General features: G+C 43.4%; 1 protein-coding gene across 1 annotated transcript in view; it reads right to left on the reverse strand.

The window, feature by feature from the left end:
• The window catches only part of Greb1l (GREB1 like retinoic acid receptor coactivator), a 262649-nt gene that overhangs the window by 22358 nt on the left and 220584 nt on the right, over nucleotides 1–19707 (reverse strand). The window contains exons 18-21 of the mRNA XM_052155730.1: nucleotides 12015–12145; nucleotides 8373–8712; nucleotides 2802–2917; nucleotides 1687–1931 (exon numbers count right to left, since the gene is read on the reverse strand). Of these exons, the coding sequence (XP_052011690.1) occupies nucleotides 1687–1931; nucleotides 2802–2917; nucleotides 8373–8712; nucleotides 12015–12145 (832 nt within the window). The remainder of the gene's footprint in view (nucleotides 1–1686; nucleotides 1932–2801; nucleotides 2918–8372; nucleotides 8713–12014; nucleotides 12146–19707) is intronic.

The following is a 19707-nucleotide window of genomic DNA, read 5'->3' on the forward strand; positions in this document are numbered from 1 at the left end:
CACTCATTTCCCTTCCCCACCCACTCATTTCCCTTCCCCCACCCACTCATTTCCCTTCCCCACCCACTCATTTCCCTTCCCCACCCACTCATTTCCCTTCCCCACCCACTCATTTCCCTTCCCCACCCACTCATTTCCCTTCCCCACCCACTCATTTCCCTTCCCCCACCCACTCATTTCCCTTCCCCCACCCACTCATTTCCCTTCCCCACCCACTCATTTCCCTTCCCCCACCCACTCATTTCCCTTCCCCCACCCACTCATTTCCCTTCCCCACCCACTCATTTCCCTTCCCCACCCACTCATTTCCCTTCTCCACCCACTCATTTCCCTTCCCCTATCCACTCATTTCCCTTCCCCACCCACTCATTTCCCTTCCCCTACCCACTCATTTCCCTTCCCCCACCCACTCATTTCCCTTCCCCTACCCACTCATTTCCCTTCCCCTACCCACTCATTTCCCTTCCCCTACCCACTCATTTCCCTTCCCCACCCACTCATTTCCCTTCCCCTACCCACTCATTTCCCTTCCCCACCCACTCATTTCCCTTCCCCACCCACTCATTTCCCTTCCCCACCCACTCATTTCCCTTCCCCACCCACTCATTTCCCTCCCACCCATTCATTCATTTCCTTTCCACTCATTTCCCTTTCCCCACTCATTTCCCCCCACTTATTTACCTCCCCCACTCATTTCTTTCCCCCACCACTCATTTCCCTTCTCCCCACTCATTTCCCTCCCCCCCCATTTCCCTTCCTGGTCTCATATTCCCAAGATCCCAGAGGTGATATTTCCTCTCATTCTGTTATTTTTTACTGTTCTCTGGCTTTTTCTGAGCTGGTTTCAGGGAAATTGAGCCTACAGTGGTGGGGTTGAGGAAGGAGGGGATAGAGTAACCCTGTTACCTGCTGAGGGAGAGTAAGTAGGTGGGTACAGCCTAGAGAAGGTCAGGTCTCATGTCCCTCCAGGTCACTATAGATAGGAGGGCCCTCAGGCATGGAGTTGTCCAACAGCTGCTGATAGAATCAAATGGAGACCGGTGCTACCTGGGCACAAATATATGCATGCTTGCACATGCATGTCTGGGCAATAACCTGATCTCCATGCTAATTCAGAGAGTGGGTGGGGATGCTTCACTTCAGTCTCTTCCTTGTACTTTGAAATATCATCTGATTTTTCTATATTAAGCTTTATTATTTTCATAGTTAAAAAATCAGAAATAAGGTCACATTTGCTGTATTACAATTTATAAAAAAGAAAATTTATATCAGGCCCTGCTGTCAAAGCCTGAAAAAACCTACAATATAGAAATATTTGACAAGTACTTAAGATAACTAGTCATCCATCCATCATCCACCCATCCATTCATCCAAACATTTGTGCCAGACACGAAGCAAACCAAATACAAACTTAGAGCTTCCATCTGTAGACTGAGAACAGGTATTCATGAAAATGTGAGCTCTGGAGTAACTGGAAAGAGATGGGGAGGCATCATGGAGCAGGCTGTGAGGCAAGCTGATTATGTATGGTTTTTGCTGTCACTAAGCTCACAGTTAAACCCAGAGAAAGCTCTACCCATTCAGCTTCCCTGCTTTGCAAGTACCCTCTGATCAGCTGAAGTCTGGAGAAGAGATCTCTGCCACTGCTTGGAGACCTGGCTCTACCTTTTGGAGAAGAGTTCTGACCTGAGGTTCCTGTGACAGCACTGCTGTTGCTCTGTGGCCTTTCCAAATCGATGAGCAGCTCCTCGGAATCATTCTCACTGGCAGGGACCCTCTCAGCCTCCTTTCCACTGAGGTCCAGGGCAGCAGCAGGTCCCCGGATGACCTCTTTTGACACATAGCAGCATGCCAGGCCCACCTCCTGCTCCAAGGCCGTTCGAGTTAAATAGCTTGAGTCGATTAATCGCAGGTCACAGTACTTTAAGGACCTATACAGAATGAACCATATTGGTGGTACGTCCCTCCAACACAGAATACTTTTAAGCATGCCTGAAGGTTCTGTGATCCACAGGTTTCAGTATTAATGCTCTAAATCTCAGCTCCATCACCTCCCACCTAGCCATATTTCCCTGTGCTTCACTTCCCCTGTGTCCCTGAAGTATAAAATAGAGAGGACAGGGGACTAGAGCTAGAGTTCAATGACAGAAGATGTGTGTAGCATGTATGAGGCCCTGGGTTACAGCTCCAGTGTCACTAAAAAGCAAAAGCCAAAGGATATTATAAAAGGCTGGCTTATACAATTGTGCAAGGGAAGACGCACAGCACTTAGTGTGGCCGACACACACAGTGAATAGTTGATGCTTTTATTGCTATTGCCTTCCAGTCTATAGCCTCTAGGTCCTCCAGAGTTTGGAACATCACATTAACAAAGACAAAGTGCTTTAAACTTTATCTATCTATCTATCTATCTATCTATCTATCTATCTATCTATCTATCTATCATCTATCTGTCTATCCATCCATCCATCTAGCGTGTGTGTGTGTGTGTGTGTGTGTGTGTGTGTGTGTGTGTGTGTGTGTATTTGAATGCCTATTTATCATGTCTGTCTGTCTATTTCCTGCCTTTCCTCTTCAGCCTCTCTGGCTGCTTTGATCTGGGGTATAACCACTTTTACTCTGTCTCAGCCCCATTCCAAAACTGGTGGTTCTGGAAATCCGAAAGAAAATGAATGAGGCTCTGTTTCTTTTTGTCACTGCATGAAACAATTGCTGCCAGACAACTGAAACTGGTTCATCAATCAATCAGCAGTTCAGCCTTTGGACCCAAGGAGGTGCAGAACCAGTGATTCACATCTTACCTGGGAAAAGTTTCTCCAAGAGGGTCTTTGCCAGTTAATATCACTATGCAGGGCAGACCTTCCAAGTCTTGGTATGTCCGAGGGATCCACTCTTCCTGATCGTTCCCTCTCCAGATCTGTAGAAGAGATACAGAAGAAATCATCAAAACTCCTCATTCAAATTTGTATATTTTATAAAGGTTTCCAGTTACAGGCTTACACACCATGCTACCTAATGATTCTTATTGTGTAAACCATTCGTATTGGAATGCTTACTTTTAGTCTTGTGATAGGGTTTTGATCTTCGAGATGGGGTTTCATGTAGCCCAGGCTAGTTTCACATCTCCTATGTAGTTGAGGATGACTTTGAACCCCTTATCTTGTTGTCTCCATCTCCTAAATGCTGGATCCCAGACATGTGCACCCACTCTCCTCTGCATTTGCTACTTTCAAAGCGTGGACTATGAGAGCACGGACTTCAATTTTCATCTCAATAGCCTTAGCTCCACAAGCTGGAAAAACACACTAGATCATCCTATTGGTGATGTAAAACTGGCTACACATGCTGGCTTGGACAAACTCTTGGGATTTGGTGATGAGAAGGGCCAGTTTCAGTTGTTAAGGACTTGAGAAAGACTTTTAAAATTCACCCAAAACATTTTAATCAAGCAAATAATGAGGCTAGCCCCAATTCTGGTGGTTAATTTTTCTCCTTGTCCCTTTATTGACTGTCCTGGAGGTGCAGGTCTATAATCCTAGTTACTCAAGAGACTGAAAGAGAAGCTTCCAAGTTCAAGGCCACCCTGTGCGCAACTTAATAAGACATGTATGAAAATAAAAGGAAAAGCGGACTAGGGGATATAACTAAGTAGAAGACCTTGTCCAGACACAAAACTGCAGGCTCAATTTCCCACCCAACCTGACAAGCAATGGTTGGCATGAGGCCAGCAAAGTCTGCTAACGACTGATCAGAAGCACACCCAACTGCCCTTACTGAAGAGGGGCGCCATGCTCCTGACTTCACCGAGCACCTACAGAGCACCCATTCTTTACATATTACCACAAACACTTTTTTTTTTTTTTTTTGGTTTTTTGGATTTGTTTTTTTCCAGATAGGGTTTTTCTGTGTAGCTCTGGATGTCCTGGAACTCACTCTGTAGACCAGGCTGGCCTCGAACTCAGAAATCCACCTGCCTTTGCTTCCCAGAGTGCTGGGATTACAGGCATGCGCCACCACCGCCCGGCTACCACAAACACTTATCCACGCAGATTCTTTAATAACTTGGACATCAGTCTTGAAAACATGACTGTTCAATGCATGAGGAAAACCCACTTTTGAAAGATGTTCTAGGATGAATGATCTGTAAATGTTTGTTTTAGACTTGCATGCCCTAGGCTAGCCTTAAACTTGATGTGAGGTTGAGGATAAACCTGGACATGTGATTCTCCTGCCTCTACCTCCAAGGGCTGAGATTACAGTTGTGTGTCACAACAACTGGTTTTGTGTGGTGCTGGGGATCAAATAGAGGACTTCATGTGTGCCAGGCACTCCAATAGCTAAGGTACATCCTCAGCACCCAGATGTTTCCAGTTCAGAACAGAAAGAAAATAGGCCAATTCAAGTAGATGAGCTTCAAAGATTATTATTTATTACGTGTATAGAATGTAAATAGGCTTGATGTCAGCTTTCCAGCAGCGCTAACTGGCACTTCTGATAATGCTTCAGCAAACAAGGATGAAGAAGCTGTTGTTTAGGGTGTGTTGGCACATCCCTTCAATCCTAGCACTCACGTGACAGAGACAGTGGATTTCTGAGTTCAGTGAAGTGTTACTGGGTGTATCAACCACACTACAGGTCAGTTCCATGCCCAGGAGTAGCTGGCTGACAGAAAACAGGACCCCCCTCCCTTTCATGGACTTTTTTGTCTAATTGGTCTTTTGCTTATCTGTTCTGGTTTTCATTATTGTGGGTTTTGTTTTAAAAGAGAAAGAAAGAACATAAAGTTGGGTGGGTAAGAAGTGGGATGATCTGGGAAGAGTGGGGGGGGGAACAGTCAAACAGTTTGTATGGAATTTTAATTAAAAAAAGAAAATCAACCTAGAAATATTAAAAAAAATACATTCTCAGGTTAGAATGAGGGCCCAGCAGTTAAAGAACACTGAGGAGTTGGGTGCACCTCCCTGTACCCATGTCAGGCAGCTCACAAACCTGGAACTCTAACTCCAGGGAGATCTGATTCCTCTTCTGGCCTCTGTGGGCACCTGTATCCACATCACACGCACTGTGGAACCCTGGCATGGCAGCATATGCCTGTAATGGTGGTATTCATGAGGAGGAGGAGGAGGAGGAAGAGGAGGAGGACGAGGAGAAGGAGGAGGGAGGTGACTAGGCTTCAAGGTCATGCTCAGCTACATAGTAAATTAGGACCAGCCTCAGCTCCTTGAGACCCTGCCTCTAAAGAAACACCTTCTTCAGAAGGACAACAGTTCCATCCTTTGCACTAAAGAGGAACAATGAATTGCCCCACTCAGAGTAGACAATCTGGAACAGGAGTAATTTTACTCAATGGTCTTTACACTGTGTTTATGCTCTTCTCTTGACAACAGGAATTCTCCTCAAAGTATTTTAGAGTCTGGAATCCACCATTAAATTGTGATCCCACCAAGGGTAAAGAGGCTGGGATAGCAATAGGGTAACTGATAAGATGTCTTACCACTAGAGGAAGTTTTCCACTGAGTGTGAAGCACATCCCACTCCTGACCAATAGCAACCAGTCAGCCCACTGTGCCATGCTTTCCCGTCAACCTGCTCCTTGTGATGAATGATAGTGACATCCGTGGATTGACTCTAGCCTCAGAAGTATTTTTTCCAAGGCACTTAAGTCAACACAAAGGACTGGACAACAAATTAGTTTTGGTTCAATACTGGGTTCACTACCCAAGGCAACTGTACAGAAGCTGCATACACTTGTTGAGCAAAGTGACTGATTTATTTAAGGTTAAAAATTTAGTCTGCCCAAGGTTACATTTTAAAATCTGTCATCTCTGACTGATTAACCACCATGTATAATAGGATAAAGAGGGTTAAATATAAGGATGAGGTTATATAATGGGAGCAGTGTTGCATTTTACCCAAGACTGAAGAAAAAGGTACCACATGCCTTCTGAGGGTAGAAAGGCATCTAGGAGTTTAAAGAACAGGTAACCCAGGAGGCACCTGTCGAGAGGCAGTCCTGCTTAGGCGAGTATCCCAGCAGAAGTGTATATTCTCACCCTCACACAGATAGTACAAGAGAGCAGAGACTGCAGGGAAACAGAGGTTTTGAAAATCTGGGACTCTCTTATGCAGCTGGTATCTAGCAGTTATTTAGATAAATGAAGGGGCTTTCACTGCCTTGGGAAATAGTCTCTAGGAAGCCCATAAGGCATACCCTCAGACAGCAGTCCTCACTCAGGGTGCACACACAACCTGGTGTCCCCTTCCCTAAGCACTACAAATGATCCTGGTACTCAGAGGTCCAGGACGGACAGCTTCATTGTGTTTTCTAGATAGTGGCCCAAAGGGACAGGCTTTTACAACCGACTGAAATATAATCATCTTTTCTTTTTCTTTTTCCAGACAGGATTTTTCTGTATAGTCCTGGCTGTCCTGGAACTTGCTCTATAGACCAGGCTGGCCTTGAACTCAGAGACCTCCCTGCCTCTGTCTCCCAAGTGCTGGGATTAAAGGTGTGTGCTACTACCAGCATATACTGACCTTCTAAACAAATGACCCAAGACTGTCAGGAGCTAAATATGGAGAGTCAGGGCCGACCCAAGGAACACTCTGCAGTCCTAGTGGAGCGCAGCAGCAGTTGTGGATTTTCCAGAGTGCTGCTATCTGTGTGGCTATTCTTACTTCCTTAGTGTTTTCAGACTACCTCAAGCCCATGTCTCAGTGACCCACTCTCAGGAGGGCTTGGGGGCACTGTTCTTCACCATATAAATTTTCTATAATGTGGCCTTTGACCATAATTTTATTTTTCTTCATCACTAAAACCTTAACAACACACATATACTCACAAGGAAGTCTAGGTAGAAAGAAAGACTACCTGATTTCTTGTCACAACTGGTTTTTAGACAACAGAAGCTGCCTCAGTGACAGCAAAACCATAAGTGTTTGCATTTCTCAATCAGCTCTAATAGAAATGCAGTTACTCAGGCTGTATTCTCTCCCCATGACCCTCCCAAAGCAAGAAAATCACCAATGACAAATGGTCATTGCACTGAAGCAATGTCAGGAGCCAGGCTCATGTTAAGCACACAGACTTCAATCCTTCCTCCACACATTTGGAGGAAGCTCTCTGGTGAAAAGCTGCAGGTCCAATCAGACAGTCCAGTCTTTGCCCATAACCTGTGAACATATTTCTGAAACAGAATTGTTATAATTGCTACTGAATGTGAGTTTCAGTTTGGGAGTAATTTGACAGTTCTAGCTGCTTATCAAGTATTTTGGGTTATTTGGTTTTAGGTCAGATAATACAACAGAAAAACCTAATACTTGCAAAGGTATTTATGAATAGTAAATAAAAATCTCCAAGTTAGGACTGGAGAGATGGCTCAGTAGTTATGAGCACCGGCTGCTCTTCCAGAGGTCCAATTCCCAGCAACCTCATGGTGGCTCACAACCATCTATAATGGGATCCAATGCCCTCTTCTGGTGTTAGAGCGTGAGGAAATCACATGGGCTCAAATCTTGTATTTTGCAGAGAGGAAACTGCAGCAAGCTGAACCATGTGTTTTCACTTCAGCCAGTGAGGGCCAAACTAGGTTATTCATAACTCAGTTCAGCTTGGTACCTAATGTGCAGTGTAGACACCATATCAGTCTGACTGAGACATATAGTAGCTAGCTCTGCCCCACCCACATCTGTATGTGAACATTTGATTAAATGCTTTCTAGTGGCTTGGACAAGTGATTGTAAAAGTCTTCAAGGAAAACCTGGGCCGGGCATAAGGCAAGGACTTAGGATAGTTGATTTGAGCCTAACAGGAGGTATAGGGACAGGTAGTCAGTCCCTGGCTACACAGAGCCAGTGAGGACCTGGCTCTGGCTAGGTCCCTCCATAGGACATACAGTCAGCCCCACCAAAGCCTGGGGGCTTAGTGTCAAGGTGAATATACAAAGAAGCAAGCTGTGAATCCATGTGCAAGGGAGCTGAAAGTTGCTCTAGAGGAGTGCTAAGATGAAGGGGAATACTTAACCTACTGTGCTGCCTCAAGCTGACACATAGGCTACATACACAGAAAAGAATTAGTGAGAGGTTGAGAAAACATATGGTGGTGGGTCAGAGTCATCTCCACCAAGGTCAAGAATAACGGGGCAAACCAGTCATCTCAGTTTTTGCACCTGTGTTTAGAGAGCATGGAGACCAACTGCAAATGCATAGGAAAAGGGATTTGATGAGATCTTTAGAAACTGCTGTCACTTTAGTTTAGCCTTAGCCTGGTTAGGGAGGTCAAAGTCATACATGTGCAAAACTTAGCCATCTGGGTGATCCATCTACCCAAGAGTCCTAGAAAACAGAAACAAATGGTATGCCCCTTTGCTAACCTTTAATCGTGTCACAAAGTGAGTTGCGACAGTGAGTTCAGAGGCGGGGTTTCCCAGGATGATCTCAAAGCGATACTGCAGACCCAGCTTGTCTCGCACCTCCTGCAGTCGCTCCTTGGCCAGCATTGCTAGCTGCACAGAAGGCACTCTGATGATGAGCATGTGTCCTCTCCCACTTTTGGTTTTTCCTGGGGAGGTGATAAGGTCATCCATAATGCTAAGCGTTTCTGGTGTGCTGTGATCTCGGAGTGACGCCATGGTGGTGAGAGCCATCAAGGCCTCTGAGTACTGCTGGATGAGAAGGTAGCAGCGCACAACCATGCTGTGCAGCCGGGGGTACCTACGACAGAACACAGGGAGTTAGCACCGGAACAGCAACGCATGCGCAGTAAAATGCAAATGGAAAGCAGCAGGAAGGGGCTAATGTACAGAATAACTTTGGATCCTACATTACTAGAAGTGACTTTACCTGTAATGCATGTCCAGATGCTCATTAAATACTGAGACAGGTTAACTGTGAACGAGTCACAGTCCCTCATGCTGCTGCAGGAAGCATGCCACTTCAGCTCTCTGATATCTGACTACAGTAAACTGAGACACTGCTGTCATTATTCTTTGTGTCTCAGACATAAAAAAGAAAAGAAAGAAAAAGAAAAGATGGCTGTAGTTGGAGTGCTAGAACATGCCTGTAACTCTAGAACGCGTAAGCCAGAGGCAGGAGGTTCGAGAAGTTAAGCTCCGTCTGGGCTACATAATGTGCACATTCCAGTTTAAGGATGCTATTAAAAAATAAAATTAACCACATGAATTATTGCTAATTTGAGCTCTATGAGTAGCAGAACCATAAAAATGTGAGTTGGTAAGTGGAGCAGTGGTGGTACATGCCTTAAATCCCAGCAAGGAAGGTGAATCTCTGTGAGTTCAAGGCCTGCCTAGTCTACAGAGAGAGTTCCAGGACAGCCAGAGCTACACAGAGAAACCCTGTCTCAGAAAACAAAACAAAACAAACAATTCCAAAACAAAACAAAAAAAAAAAAAAACAAAAAAAAAAAGTGAGTTGCTATAGGGGGGGAAATTGGAGCTACTGGAGAAAGAGCACCCCCTAGTGGCGAAACTATTTATTTATTTATTTATTTATTTATTTATTTATTTATTTATTTTTTATTCAATGTATTCTTTATTTACATTTCAAATGATTTCCCCCTTTCTGGGTCCCCACTCCCCGCAAGTCCCATAGGCCCTCTTCCCTCCCCCTGTTCCTCCATCTACTCCTTCCCACTTCCCTGTTCTGGTATTCCCCTATACTGTTGCATTGAGTCTTTCTAGAACCAGGGACCACTCCTCTGTTCTTTTTGGACATCATTTAATATGTGGATTATTTCTTGGGTATTCCAAGTTTCTAGGTTAATATACACTTATCAGTGAGTGCATACCATGATTGATCTTTTGAGACTGGGTTACCTCACTTAGTATGATGTTCTCCAGCTCCATCCATTTGTCTACGAATTTCATGAATTCATTGTTTCTAATGGCTGAATAGTACTCCATTATGTAAATATACCACATTTTCTGTATCCATTCCTCCGTTGAGGGACACCTGGGTTCTTTCCAGCTTCTGGCTACTACAAATAGGGCTGCTATGAACATAGTGGAGCATGTGTCCTTATTACATGCTGGGGAATCCTCTGGGTATATGCCCAGGAGTGGTATAGCAGGTCCTCCGGAAGTGCCATGCCCAGTTTTCTGAGGAACCTCCAGACTGATTTCCAAAATGGTTGCACCATCTTACAAATCCCACTAGCAGTGGAGGAGTGTTCCTCTTTCTCCATATCCTTGCCAGCACCTGCTGTCTCCTGAGTTTTTGACCTTAGCCATTCTGACCAGAGACTTTGATTAAGGGAGCCTTGGAATCTGAGCATTACTCTTTTCCCTTATCTAGACTGCCAGGTGGCAGCGTCACACTGGTCATGCTGGCTGTTCAGGCAAGGTAGGAAATAGATGTCATTTTGGTGCTCTTCCTCTGGAAGGGAGACTTGATGACCAAAGGGCACAGGTCACACTGGCTGCTGAGAAAGCAGGCACTGGCAAGACAGGGCTGTACAGGGTTTGGCTGAGGTGCTGAGCCTGGCAGAGCACTGAGGAGTCTGGCTTTGAAGAGTTTCAGAGGGAATGTACCAAAAGTGGCCAATACTCTAGCATCTCCACCTTTCACTGGAATGACTGTGGGGACTGAGAGAAATTCAGCTACTTGTTCTCATCACTGGCTGGAGACAGACTGGTCTGGACTGTATTCAGGTCTCTGCCGTGTCTTCTTGTACTGCAGGGTTTACTAGGTTGAGAAAAGCACAGAAAGCCACAATTGGGCTAGTCCTGGGCTAGTGCTGTCAGCCATTCGATAAGTCATAGATATTAGCTTGGGCAGAATGCTGAAGGGGAAGAGACCACAGATGGGCTATATTTAAAGCTTAGAGTTACTTTACTGGCAATGTTTTTCTTTTTTTTAAAGCCAAAGATTAACTTCAAAACACAGACATTTACACTCCATACTTTGACAAAATTATGACTTAATGATGAAATTTCCCCCATCTGTTTGCATTAAACTATAATTGTAGTTTTGTATTACATAATCGTTAATGGAAGTTGATGGAGCCATCTTTTAAAATACAAGCCATTGCGCGCTTAAGGTACTGGGTTGAAAGACAAGTTCTAAGCAGGGGAAGGAACTGGGTAGGAAAGTAAAAAGGTACCTCCAGGAGGGCATCAGGTGACGGTTAATGACACAGGGGTGGTGTCTGTCACTGAAGGCTAACAGCTGTGAGTGTTGATTCTGAGCCTGCTCCTTTCCCTGACACAGCAGTATCTTGCTAGCCTGGGCATATCCACTTGTCTTTATTTTTATTTCTCTTTTCTTAAAACATTTTCAAGACAATGGGGCTGACTCTACCCGACCAGGTTCAATATTAAGAAACTAGAGCTACCAGAAAGTCTAAGTTACCTCACTGCCCATCTGGGATGGTCACAAGGGATGTTACCCTTCTTTTGAGTCTATCAATCAGGCTCTGAGAAAACAAACATAAAACATTCCTGGAACTGAGGAATGAAGGAAGGCTGACATCTTAGGAGAATTATCCCTAAAATAAAAGAAATAAAATTCTCAGCCTTGAAGGTCAGGACCACAGGATGGGTCCCAAGGAGACAACACGTTCAAATGCTTTTCATTCCTTAACTATGTTCCATATGTAGCCACAGTTTCCAAAGTTTACCTTGTAGGGCCTGTCTAAGGGTATTTGCCCACAGCGAGCAGGTGAAGAGGAGCAAAGCCTGAGGTATAATGTCTGGAGACTGGCTAAAGGTCAGGGCAGTGGCCTTCAACACACAGATTCCCCTCTGCAGTGAGGCTGCCCAGGAGACAATCTGGGGTGTGACAAATGGCACTGGCCTCCACTCTAGGACACCCTGCCCTTGTTCTTCTTGGAGGGCCATCTGAAACCCGTGGAAGTAGAAGGCCACCTTGAGAAAGCTATTTTTATTTGGCTTCTCCATGTCCCTTGCACGAGCACCACCAAACTCACTGTGACATGGACAGACAGACATTTGATTATTTTTGACATATAGCTAAAGCCAAGGGGAGCCCTTCCTTACCTCTCCAAGAGGGTGCTCACCATCTTCTCAAAGGTCTCATCGCATCTCAGGAGGGGGCTGGTGATCCCCCACTGCAGAGACTTGCTGTACTCATCCAAGCCAAAGTACAGCTTCTCGCAGCCCACGTCCTCCTGATTGAAAACAGCAGGGCAGTAAAGACAGGTAAAGGAAAGCAGCTGTGGAACGTGACAGCAGCACTGGATTTCTGTGGGACTTCATGTATGATTAGCAGCACATTGACGTGTTTCATTTAGGAAACTACACCTGCGTTTGTTTTCTTTTTCCTTTGGTTCAGATACACAGTGAAAACACCTTCTTTGCTGGCTAGAAGTAGCTCTCTTTCCTGACGTATCCATAGCACTTGGGAAGAAACTAAAATGCTCAAACACTTAGGGGGTTTGGTGCTATTTATTTGTGGTAATCCCTTTTACAAGTAAAAATTAGTTTTCACACAGAGTATAAAAATACAATTCACTATGAAATCCTACCTCAACAGACAGAACACACGGCACAATCTCCCCCTTCTTGCTGATTCAGCTGTCGCTATGCAAATAAGTAACGATTTCAGGATGTGACACAAGGATGTCACAGAGGATCCTGGGACATGTGACAAGCAGCTGACTTTCAAGTAAGAAGGCCCAGAATATTAAGTTTTTAGTATTTTGGTTTGCTTGGTTTGTTTGTTTGTTTTGAGATGGGGCTCTCTGTGCAACCCCACCTGCCCTGGAATTCACTCTGTAGACCAGGCTAATCTTGAATTCAGAGATCCTCCTGTCTCTGCCTCCCAGGTGCTGGGAGTTAAGGCATGCACCATCGCCCGGCTCTCTCTACAGTTTTTATTTTTTCATTTTTTCCCTTGTGCCTGTGCATTTTATTTTCATATTTTTATTTATTATGAATTTAAATTTATTTTCTCTTTATTTTATACAGAAAACAAGGAAAATATTAAAGTTATAATAACATAAAAATAAATTAGAGGAAGAAGATGAGGGTAGTACAAATTAAAATGGACCAGGGATAAAGTTAGCAACCCTGGAAACGCACGTCAGGAATTTATGCATAACTTCTTAGAAGTGGCTGCAATACTCTTGAGACAGTATCTCATGTAGCCCAGACTGGCCTTAAACTTGATATATGGCTGATGATCTTGAGTTTCTGATCCCTCTGCCTCTGTCTCAAAGGTGCTGGCACCATAGCTATATATCACCATGCCTGGTTTTATGCCGTGATGGGAATCAAACCCAGGTCTTCATGCATGCTAAGCAAGCATTCTGTCAACGTTACTATATCTCCATCCCCAGAGCCTTTAAACAACATATTTTATGCAAATTTGTGATTTGTGAAGTCTATAAAATAAATATAGGGGTAGCTAGTGAGAGAGCCCCAGTTCAGTTTCTTTCTTTCTTGTTAAAGATTTATTTATTATATGTAAGTACACTGTAGTTGTCTTTAGACACACCATAAGAGGGAGTCAGATCTCAGTACAGATGGTTGTGAGCCACTATGTGGCTGCTGGGATTTGAACTCAGGACCTTCAGAAGAGTAGTCAGTGGTCTTAACCACAGAACCATCTCTCCAGTCCCCCCAGTTCAGTTTCTAGCAACCATCTGGTGGTTCACAACTGTCTGTAACTGAAGCTCCGGGGTTTCTGGTGCCCTCTTCTGGTCTCTGTGTGCACCTGCATGCATGTAGACATACTAATAGGCACACACAAAAATATATAAACAGAAATTATAAAAATATTTGAAAAACTATAAGGCACTATTAATTGGAAGTTTTTAATTTTTAGCATTCTCCTTCAAACAAGACAAGCCTGGTTGCTGGCCTGGGGTCTTACTTGAGGGCACCCTTGTCTAAGGACTAGAGGGTCTCCTGGACCCCAGAGGCTTGGCATCAACAGAATGGTATCAGCTGCAGAGGACATGCTCTTTTCTTTTTTGATGGACTTGTGTTTTTCACTGCTCACTCACTTTGGGAGAAAAAGCCCTGCCCATTTCCTCTTCCATCTCATCTGGACTGCAAGCACAGTCATGCAGGACTGTGGTATGTGTGCTTAGTTCTTCATGTCTCCTCCTCAACCCGCATGCTGCTTTGTTTGGGGAGAATAGTAGCTCAGCACACAGAGCTTCTCAGCATTAAGTTGGTCTGTGCTTTCCTGCAGCTGATAGCCCTTTGGGTGTTTTATGAAAGGTGGATGCAGGCCTTCAAGTGCTAACAATATTTTTTGAATTAAAGTACTTTGTTATATTTCAATTTCTCTCCCCATGCCTCAACAGCCAAAGGAAGAGGACTGTGAGGATTGCTACATGTTCCTGGGTGGACTGAGTGTGATGAGGTTCACTTTCCTTCCTCTCTGTTGACCTCAGTTTTCTAAGGATGACTTATTTAAAAATTACTATTTCTTCTTCTTCTTCTTCTTCTTCTTCTTCTTCTTCTTCTTCTTCTTCTTCTTCTTCTTCTTCTTCCTCTTCCTCTTCCTCTTCCTCCTCTTCTTCTTCCTCCTCTTCTTCCTCTTCCTCCTCCTCCTCCTCCTCCTCCTCCTCCTCCTCCTCCTCCTCCTCCTCCTCCTCCTCCTCCTCCTCTTCTTCTTCTTCTTCTTCTTCTTCTTCTTCTTCTTCTTCTTCTTCTTCTTCTCCTCTTCCTCCTTCTCCTCCTCCAACTCCTCCCCCTCCTCCTTCTTCTACTACTACTTCTACTACTACTATTACTACTACTACTATTATTTGCCATACTTTGGTCCGTGCCTTTAATCCCAGCACTTGGGAGGCAAAAACAGGCAGATTTCTGAGTTCAAAGCTAACCTGGCTTACAGAACAAATTCCCAGACAGCCAGAACTATACAGAAAAAAGTCTGTCTCAAAAAAAAAAAAAAACAATACAACAACAACAAACTATTAAGGTGGAGTGTGGGCTCAAGTAATCCTCCTGCCTCAGCTCCCCAAGTGGTTGGAATGATAGCATATGCTTGTCATGTCTGATTGTAAGGATAATCTTTTAAAACTTACATTTTAAAACTGGTCTTATTGTTCTGTGAGTTGGTTGTACATGGGGTATTGTTAGCACACACATGCATGTGGAAGTCAAAAACACCATCTCTCCTTTTACCTTTCTGTGAGCCCCAGGACTCAAATTCAGGTTGTCAGGCCTGTGCAGCAAGCACTGTTACCTCATAAGCATCTCCATAGCTTGATTTTTTTAAACCTTTTATTTCTAAAGTATAATAATAACTCCCTCTCCCCAGCTGTCTTTAACAAACAAACTCCCGGGATCACAAGTAAGGGTATCACTAGTGATCTCTAACTACTCCTTTTAAAACATGGCCTCAATGTCACCATTACACCTAAAGCATTCACTGTAACCACAGGGATCCTATTTCTTATCACAAGAAAGAATAACAGGGCAGGAGAAACAAGCCTTTCTCTCCATTATGGGAGTGAGTTGCCCTGTGGCCAAACATCATAGCAAAGGGACACATACTGGAGAACTGTTTTGTTAAAGTAAAAAAAATATGTTTTTTAAAATATATATATTAATTTTTATTTTTATTATAGTCAACACAATATATATTTTATACCAATCATAAAAATAATGGACATGTTATTAAATGAACATAAAAAGATAAAAAGTCTTTTTATTTTGTTTTTAGTAGAGTTTAAAATCTTGGCTCTTACTGTGGTAGAAATCCAAAATAAGAACAATTTTTAGACATTGGAGTTCATTGTAATAAGGCTGTACTTCAATGTCCCTCACATAACTAAAGAATTTTACCTCCACAGTAGCTAAGCAAAGAGTTGACAGTTCTGCTGCACCAAGGAATGAATTGTAGGCACAATTATTTAGATACAGATTTCCTGCTGTGGTCAAAGCTATTTGACTTGAGTGACTGACATCATTCTCAGCTCATGGGAACAGGTTGCATTCATTTAAGAAATGGTGTGTGTATTAAGATGGTCTATCGCCGGGTGACCATCCCGGAGTAAGTTCCAGGACAGCCAGGGCTATACACAGAGAAACTCTGTCTTAAAAAAAACCAAAAAAAGAAAAAAAGATGGTCTATCCATGAAGTCATTCATCAACTAACTTTCTTTCTTTCGTTTTTTGTTTTTTTGAGACAGGGTTTCTCTGTGTACCCTGGCTGAACTGGAACTCACTCTGTAGACCATGCTGGCCTCGAACTCAGAAATCCGCCTGCCTCTGCCTCCCAAGTGCTCCCAAGTCCCAATTAAAGACATGCGCCACCACTGCCCAGCTCATCAACTGTTTCAATGAACAATGGTTCTGCTTGTAGGGTGGGACAGATATTAGGTGAGGGTAAGATTCTGGTTCATTGGTTGTGTTAATTTTGAAAAGCATTCATCTCAGAAGAAGAGTAACCTCAAAATTGATACAATAATTATAAATAGCAAGCAAAACATTCACTCTCACTCTTGTTCTCTTACAAGCCACCCCCCAAATTAATTGTCTATGTTTCTTTTGTCTGTATAAATAATTTTGAAATATGTAAGCTGTTCTGAAAACCATAGTATAGTATAAAAACATCAACAAACAATCCTACTTATAGAGAGGCTGAGATAGGAGAAGCATGATTTCAAGATCATTCATTATGTGGTATACATCAAGACATTGTCAGGCACAAACAAGCAGAAATGTATATGGATTGTACAATATTAGATATATTTCTCTAATTACCAAATTAGAGAGAGCACTGGATGACAGCCAACAGATTTCTCTCTCTCTCTCTCTCTCTCTCTCTCTCTCTCTCTCTCTCTCTCTCTCTCTCTCTCTCTCTTTCTGAGACAGGGTTTCAAGTGCTGGGATTACAGGCATGCACCACCACCGCCTGGCTGGAACTGAATCTTACTTTTCGGGTGTGATAGTGAATCCAGGACTTGCTGTGGTGGAAGAATTGGGTTCTGATAATGCCAAGTAACCTTGGTTTCTGGTGCTTATGTCCTTACGATTGCTTCCCGCCATCTGTTTATCTCTAGTGCTTCCTGCCCTCGCTATATCTGACTTGAGCCTGTCCTTCCTGTTATCCTGGTTGTGTCAGAACTACTCAGAGTTAAGCTGTCTCTGTAATCCTGTGATTCTGGAATCCTGGCATCCTGAGATCCTGGGATCCTGAGATTCTGGGTGTGTCCGAGATCCTGGGAGTCAAGCTGCCTCTGAGATCCTGGTGTGACCAAGCTCCTGAGATTCTGGGATACTGGGTGTGCAAAAGCATTTGGGAGTGGAGTTTCCTCTGGGTGTTGTGGGAGTTTGTGCCCAAGGTCTGCTCAGGGCACCAGCCCAGACAGACTGGAAGGAACCCATGCCACTGGTCTGGTGGAGTTTCTGCTTGCCTGGATCCCACTGGTCCCAGTAACTCCCCGTGTTGGGACAGATATTGTGTCCTCCTCACCTCTGATTCTATGATCCTAGGTGTGTTTGAGCACCTGGGAGTGGAGCTTCCTCTAGGTGTTGTGGGATTCTTTAAAAATATTTTTATCTTTAATCGACATATAATAATTATACATACTTGTGGCATTCAGGTACATAGTGTATATAATGTATACTGATAATGTGAGAGTGGTTGGCATAGTTATTACTCCAGACTTTACCTCTTTGTGTTGAGAATGTTTAACATTTCCTTAGGTATTTTGATAATTGATTTTTTGTTGTTGTTTTGTTTTTTGTTTTTTGTTTTTTGTTTTTTGAGATAGGGTTTCTCTCTGCACCCCTGGCTATCCTGGAACTCACTCTGTGGACCAGGCTAGCGTCAAACTTAGAAATCTGCCTGCCTCTGCCTCCCAAATGCTAGGATTAAAGGCATGTGCCACCACTGCCTGACATTCTTAGGTGTTTTGAAATAGTCAATTAATTATTTTCATTCATGGTTCTCTTGTTGCACTACAGAACAAGGGAAGTTCTTCCTCTTGTCTAACTGCACTGTGTATACCTATTAGTCATCCTCTCTGTGTCCTTCCCAACCTCCATCTGTTTAGTTCCTGCTAACCACTGCTCTACTCTCTCTTTCTTTAAGATGCTCTTTTCAGCTCCCAGATGTAAGTGAGAACACATAGTGTTTGATTTTCTGTGCCTGATGATTTCACCCTATACAATGTTCTCTTGTCTCATCCAATGCAAACTGCAGACTTGTATTCATGCTTGTGTGGAACAATATTGCATTGTCTACATGCACTCTGTTCATTCCTCGGTAGACAGCAGCACTGACTTTTTTTTCTTTCTGTGAGCTGCAATGATGTCATGAGTCAGGAGTCTTCAGTGTGCTGATTCCCAGCCCTCTCAGCATAGCTACTCTCCAGTGAGACTCAAGGATCCCCAGGAACACAATGTATTACTAGGTTCAAGATTCTTTTCCCTTGTATTTGTTCAACTGGTAATCCCACTTTGTATACAAAGAGGCCACAGGCTCAACCTGTACTTGGCAGGGTGAGGGTGGTAGCAGGGCTTTACAAGTCAGTGATTGGATGTAGTTGGCACCAAAACCACAGCCAAACCACAACTTTGAGTAGTCTCTGTGATGTGGTCACAGTAGGAGAGTTTTCACTGAGAGCACTGCTGAAGGCTCAAGGTCCCAGCTTTACAGCTGTGTGAAATGCACAGGGCTCATAAGAAGTTCTTCATGTATAAGACATGTTTGTACTTTCTGACATATTTAAACACACTTATTTTTAAGTACCCAAAGCTTTTAATATCTTTACACAAGAGATCCACAATACATTGGCTAAGGTCTATCATTTTTATGAAACTTATTTCTTTGATAATATATTTACCATACAGCTTACAGGCTGTAGAAAATATTGTTAGATATTAGGAACTAGAACCAAAACCATGGGGCTGTAGAGATAGCTCAGCAGTTAAGAGCACTGACTGTTCTTCCAGAGGTCCTGAGTTCAATTCCCAGCAACCACATGGTGGCTTACAGCCATCTGTAATGGGATCCAATGCCCTCTTCTGGTGTGTCTGAAGACAGCTACAGTGTACTCATATATATATAATAAGTATATCTTAAAAAATTTAGAACCAAAAGCATAAAGAGCCATCTGATATACACAGTATTTAGAAGACTACTCCCAGCATACAGTCATGCTGATGGCTTCACTCTGGTTTCAACCAGAAGATGAAGAACCCACCAAAGTGGAAACTCTAGTTGTTGGAACAGGAGGGTAATTATCAGGAACACAGATCACACTCTAAGTCTACCCAAGAAAACAAGACATTCAGGCCTTGGGTAGTTAATTTTATTTTTTCTTCTTCAGTATAAAGATTGAATTTGGAGCCTCACACTTGCTCCTCAAGGGACCTATGGATGGGCTAGCACCCATAGAAATTGAAATTTCACTATCACTTTGAAATTCATCATTTAAAGTCACCCAGGTAACTCAGTGTATCAGTGATGCTCTGGTGTAATATTACTCGTTCATTTGTTTGGAAATAAGGCAATACTCTGTATATAACCCAGGCTGACCCTGAACTTGCAGTCTCCCTGGGATATAGGGATCCAGAATTACATCTGGATACTAACATCTATGTAGTATGGTTAGTTCCTTATCTACACCATGCATACATTCCTAAAAACTAGCTGCCCAATGAACTTTCTGCAGTTCACAATTCACCAGATATCAGTGTCTTAATAATTGCAATTAGCACATGAAGGTAAGTGTCCATAATCCCAGCACTCAGAAGACTG

This window comes from Apodemus sylvaticus, chromosome 13, assembly GCF_947179515.1.
Source record: "Apodemus sylvaticus chromosome 13, mApoSyl1.1, whole genome shotgun sequence".
NCBI lineage: Eukaryota > Metazoa > Chordata > Mammalia > Rodentia > Muridae > Apodemus > Apodemus sylvaticus.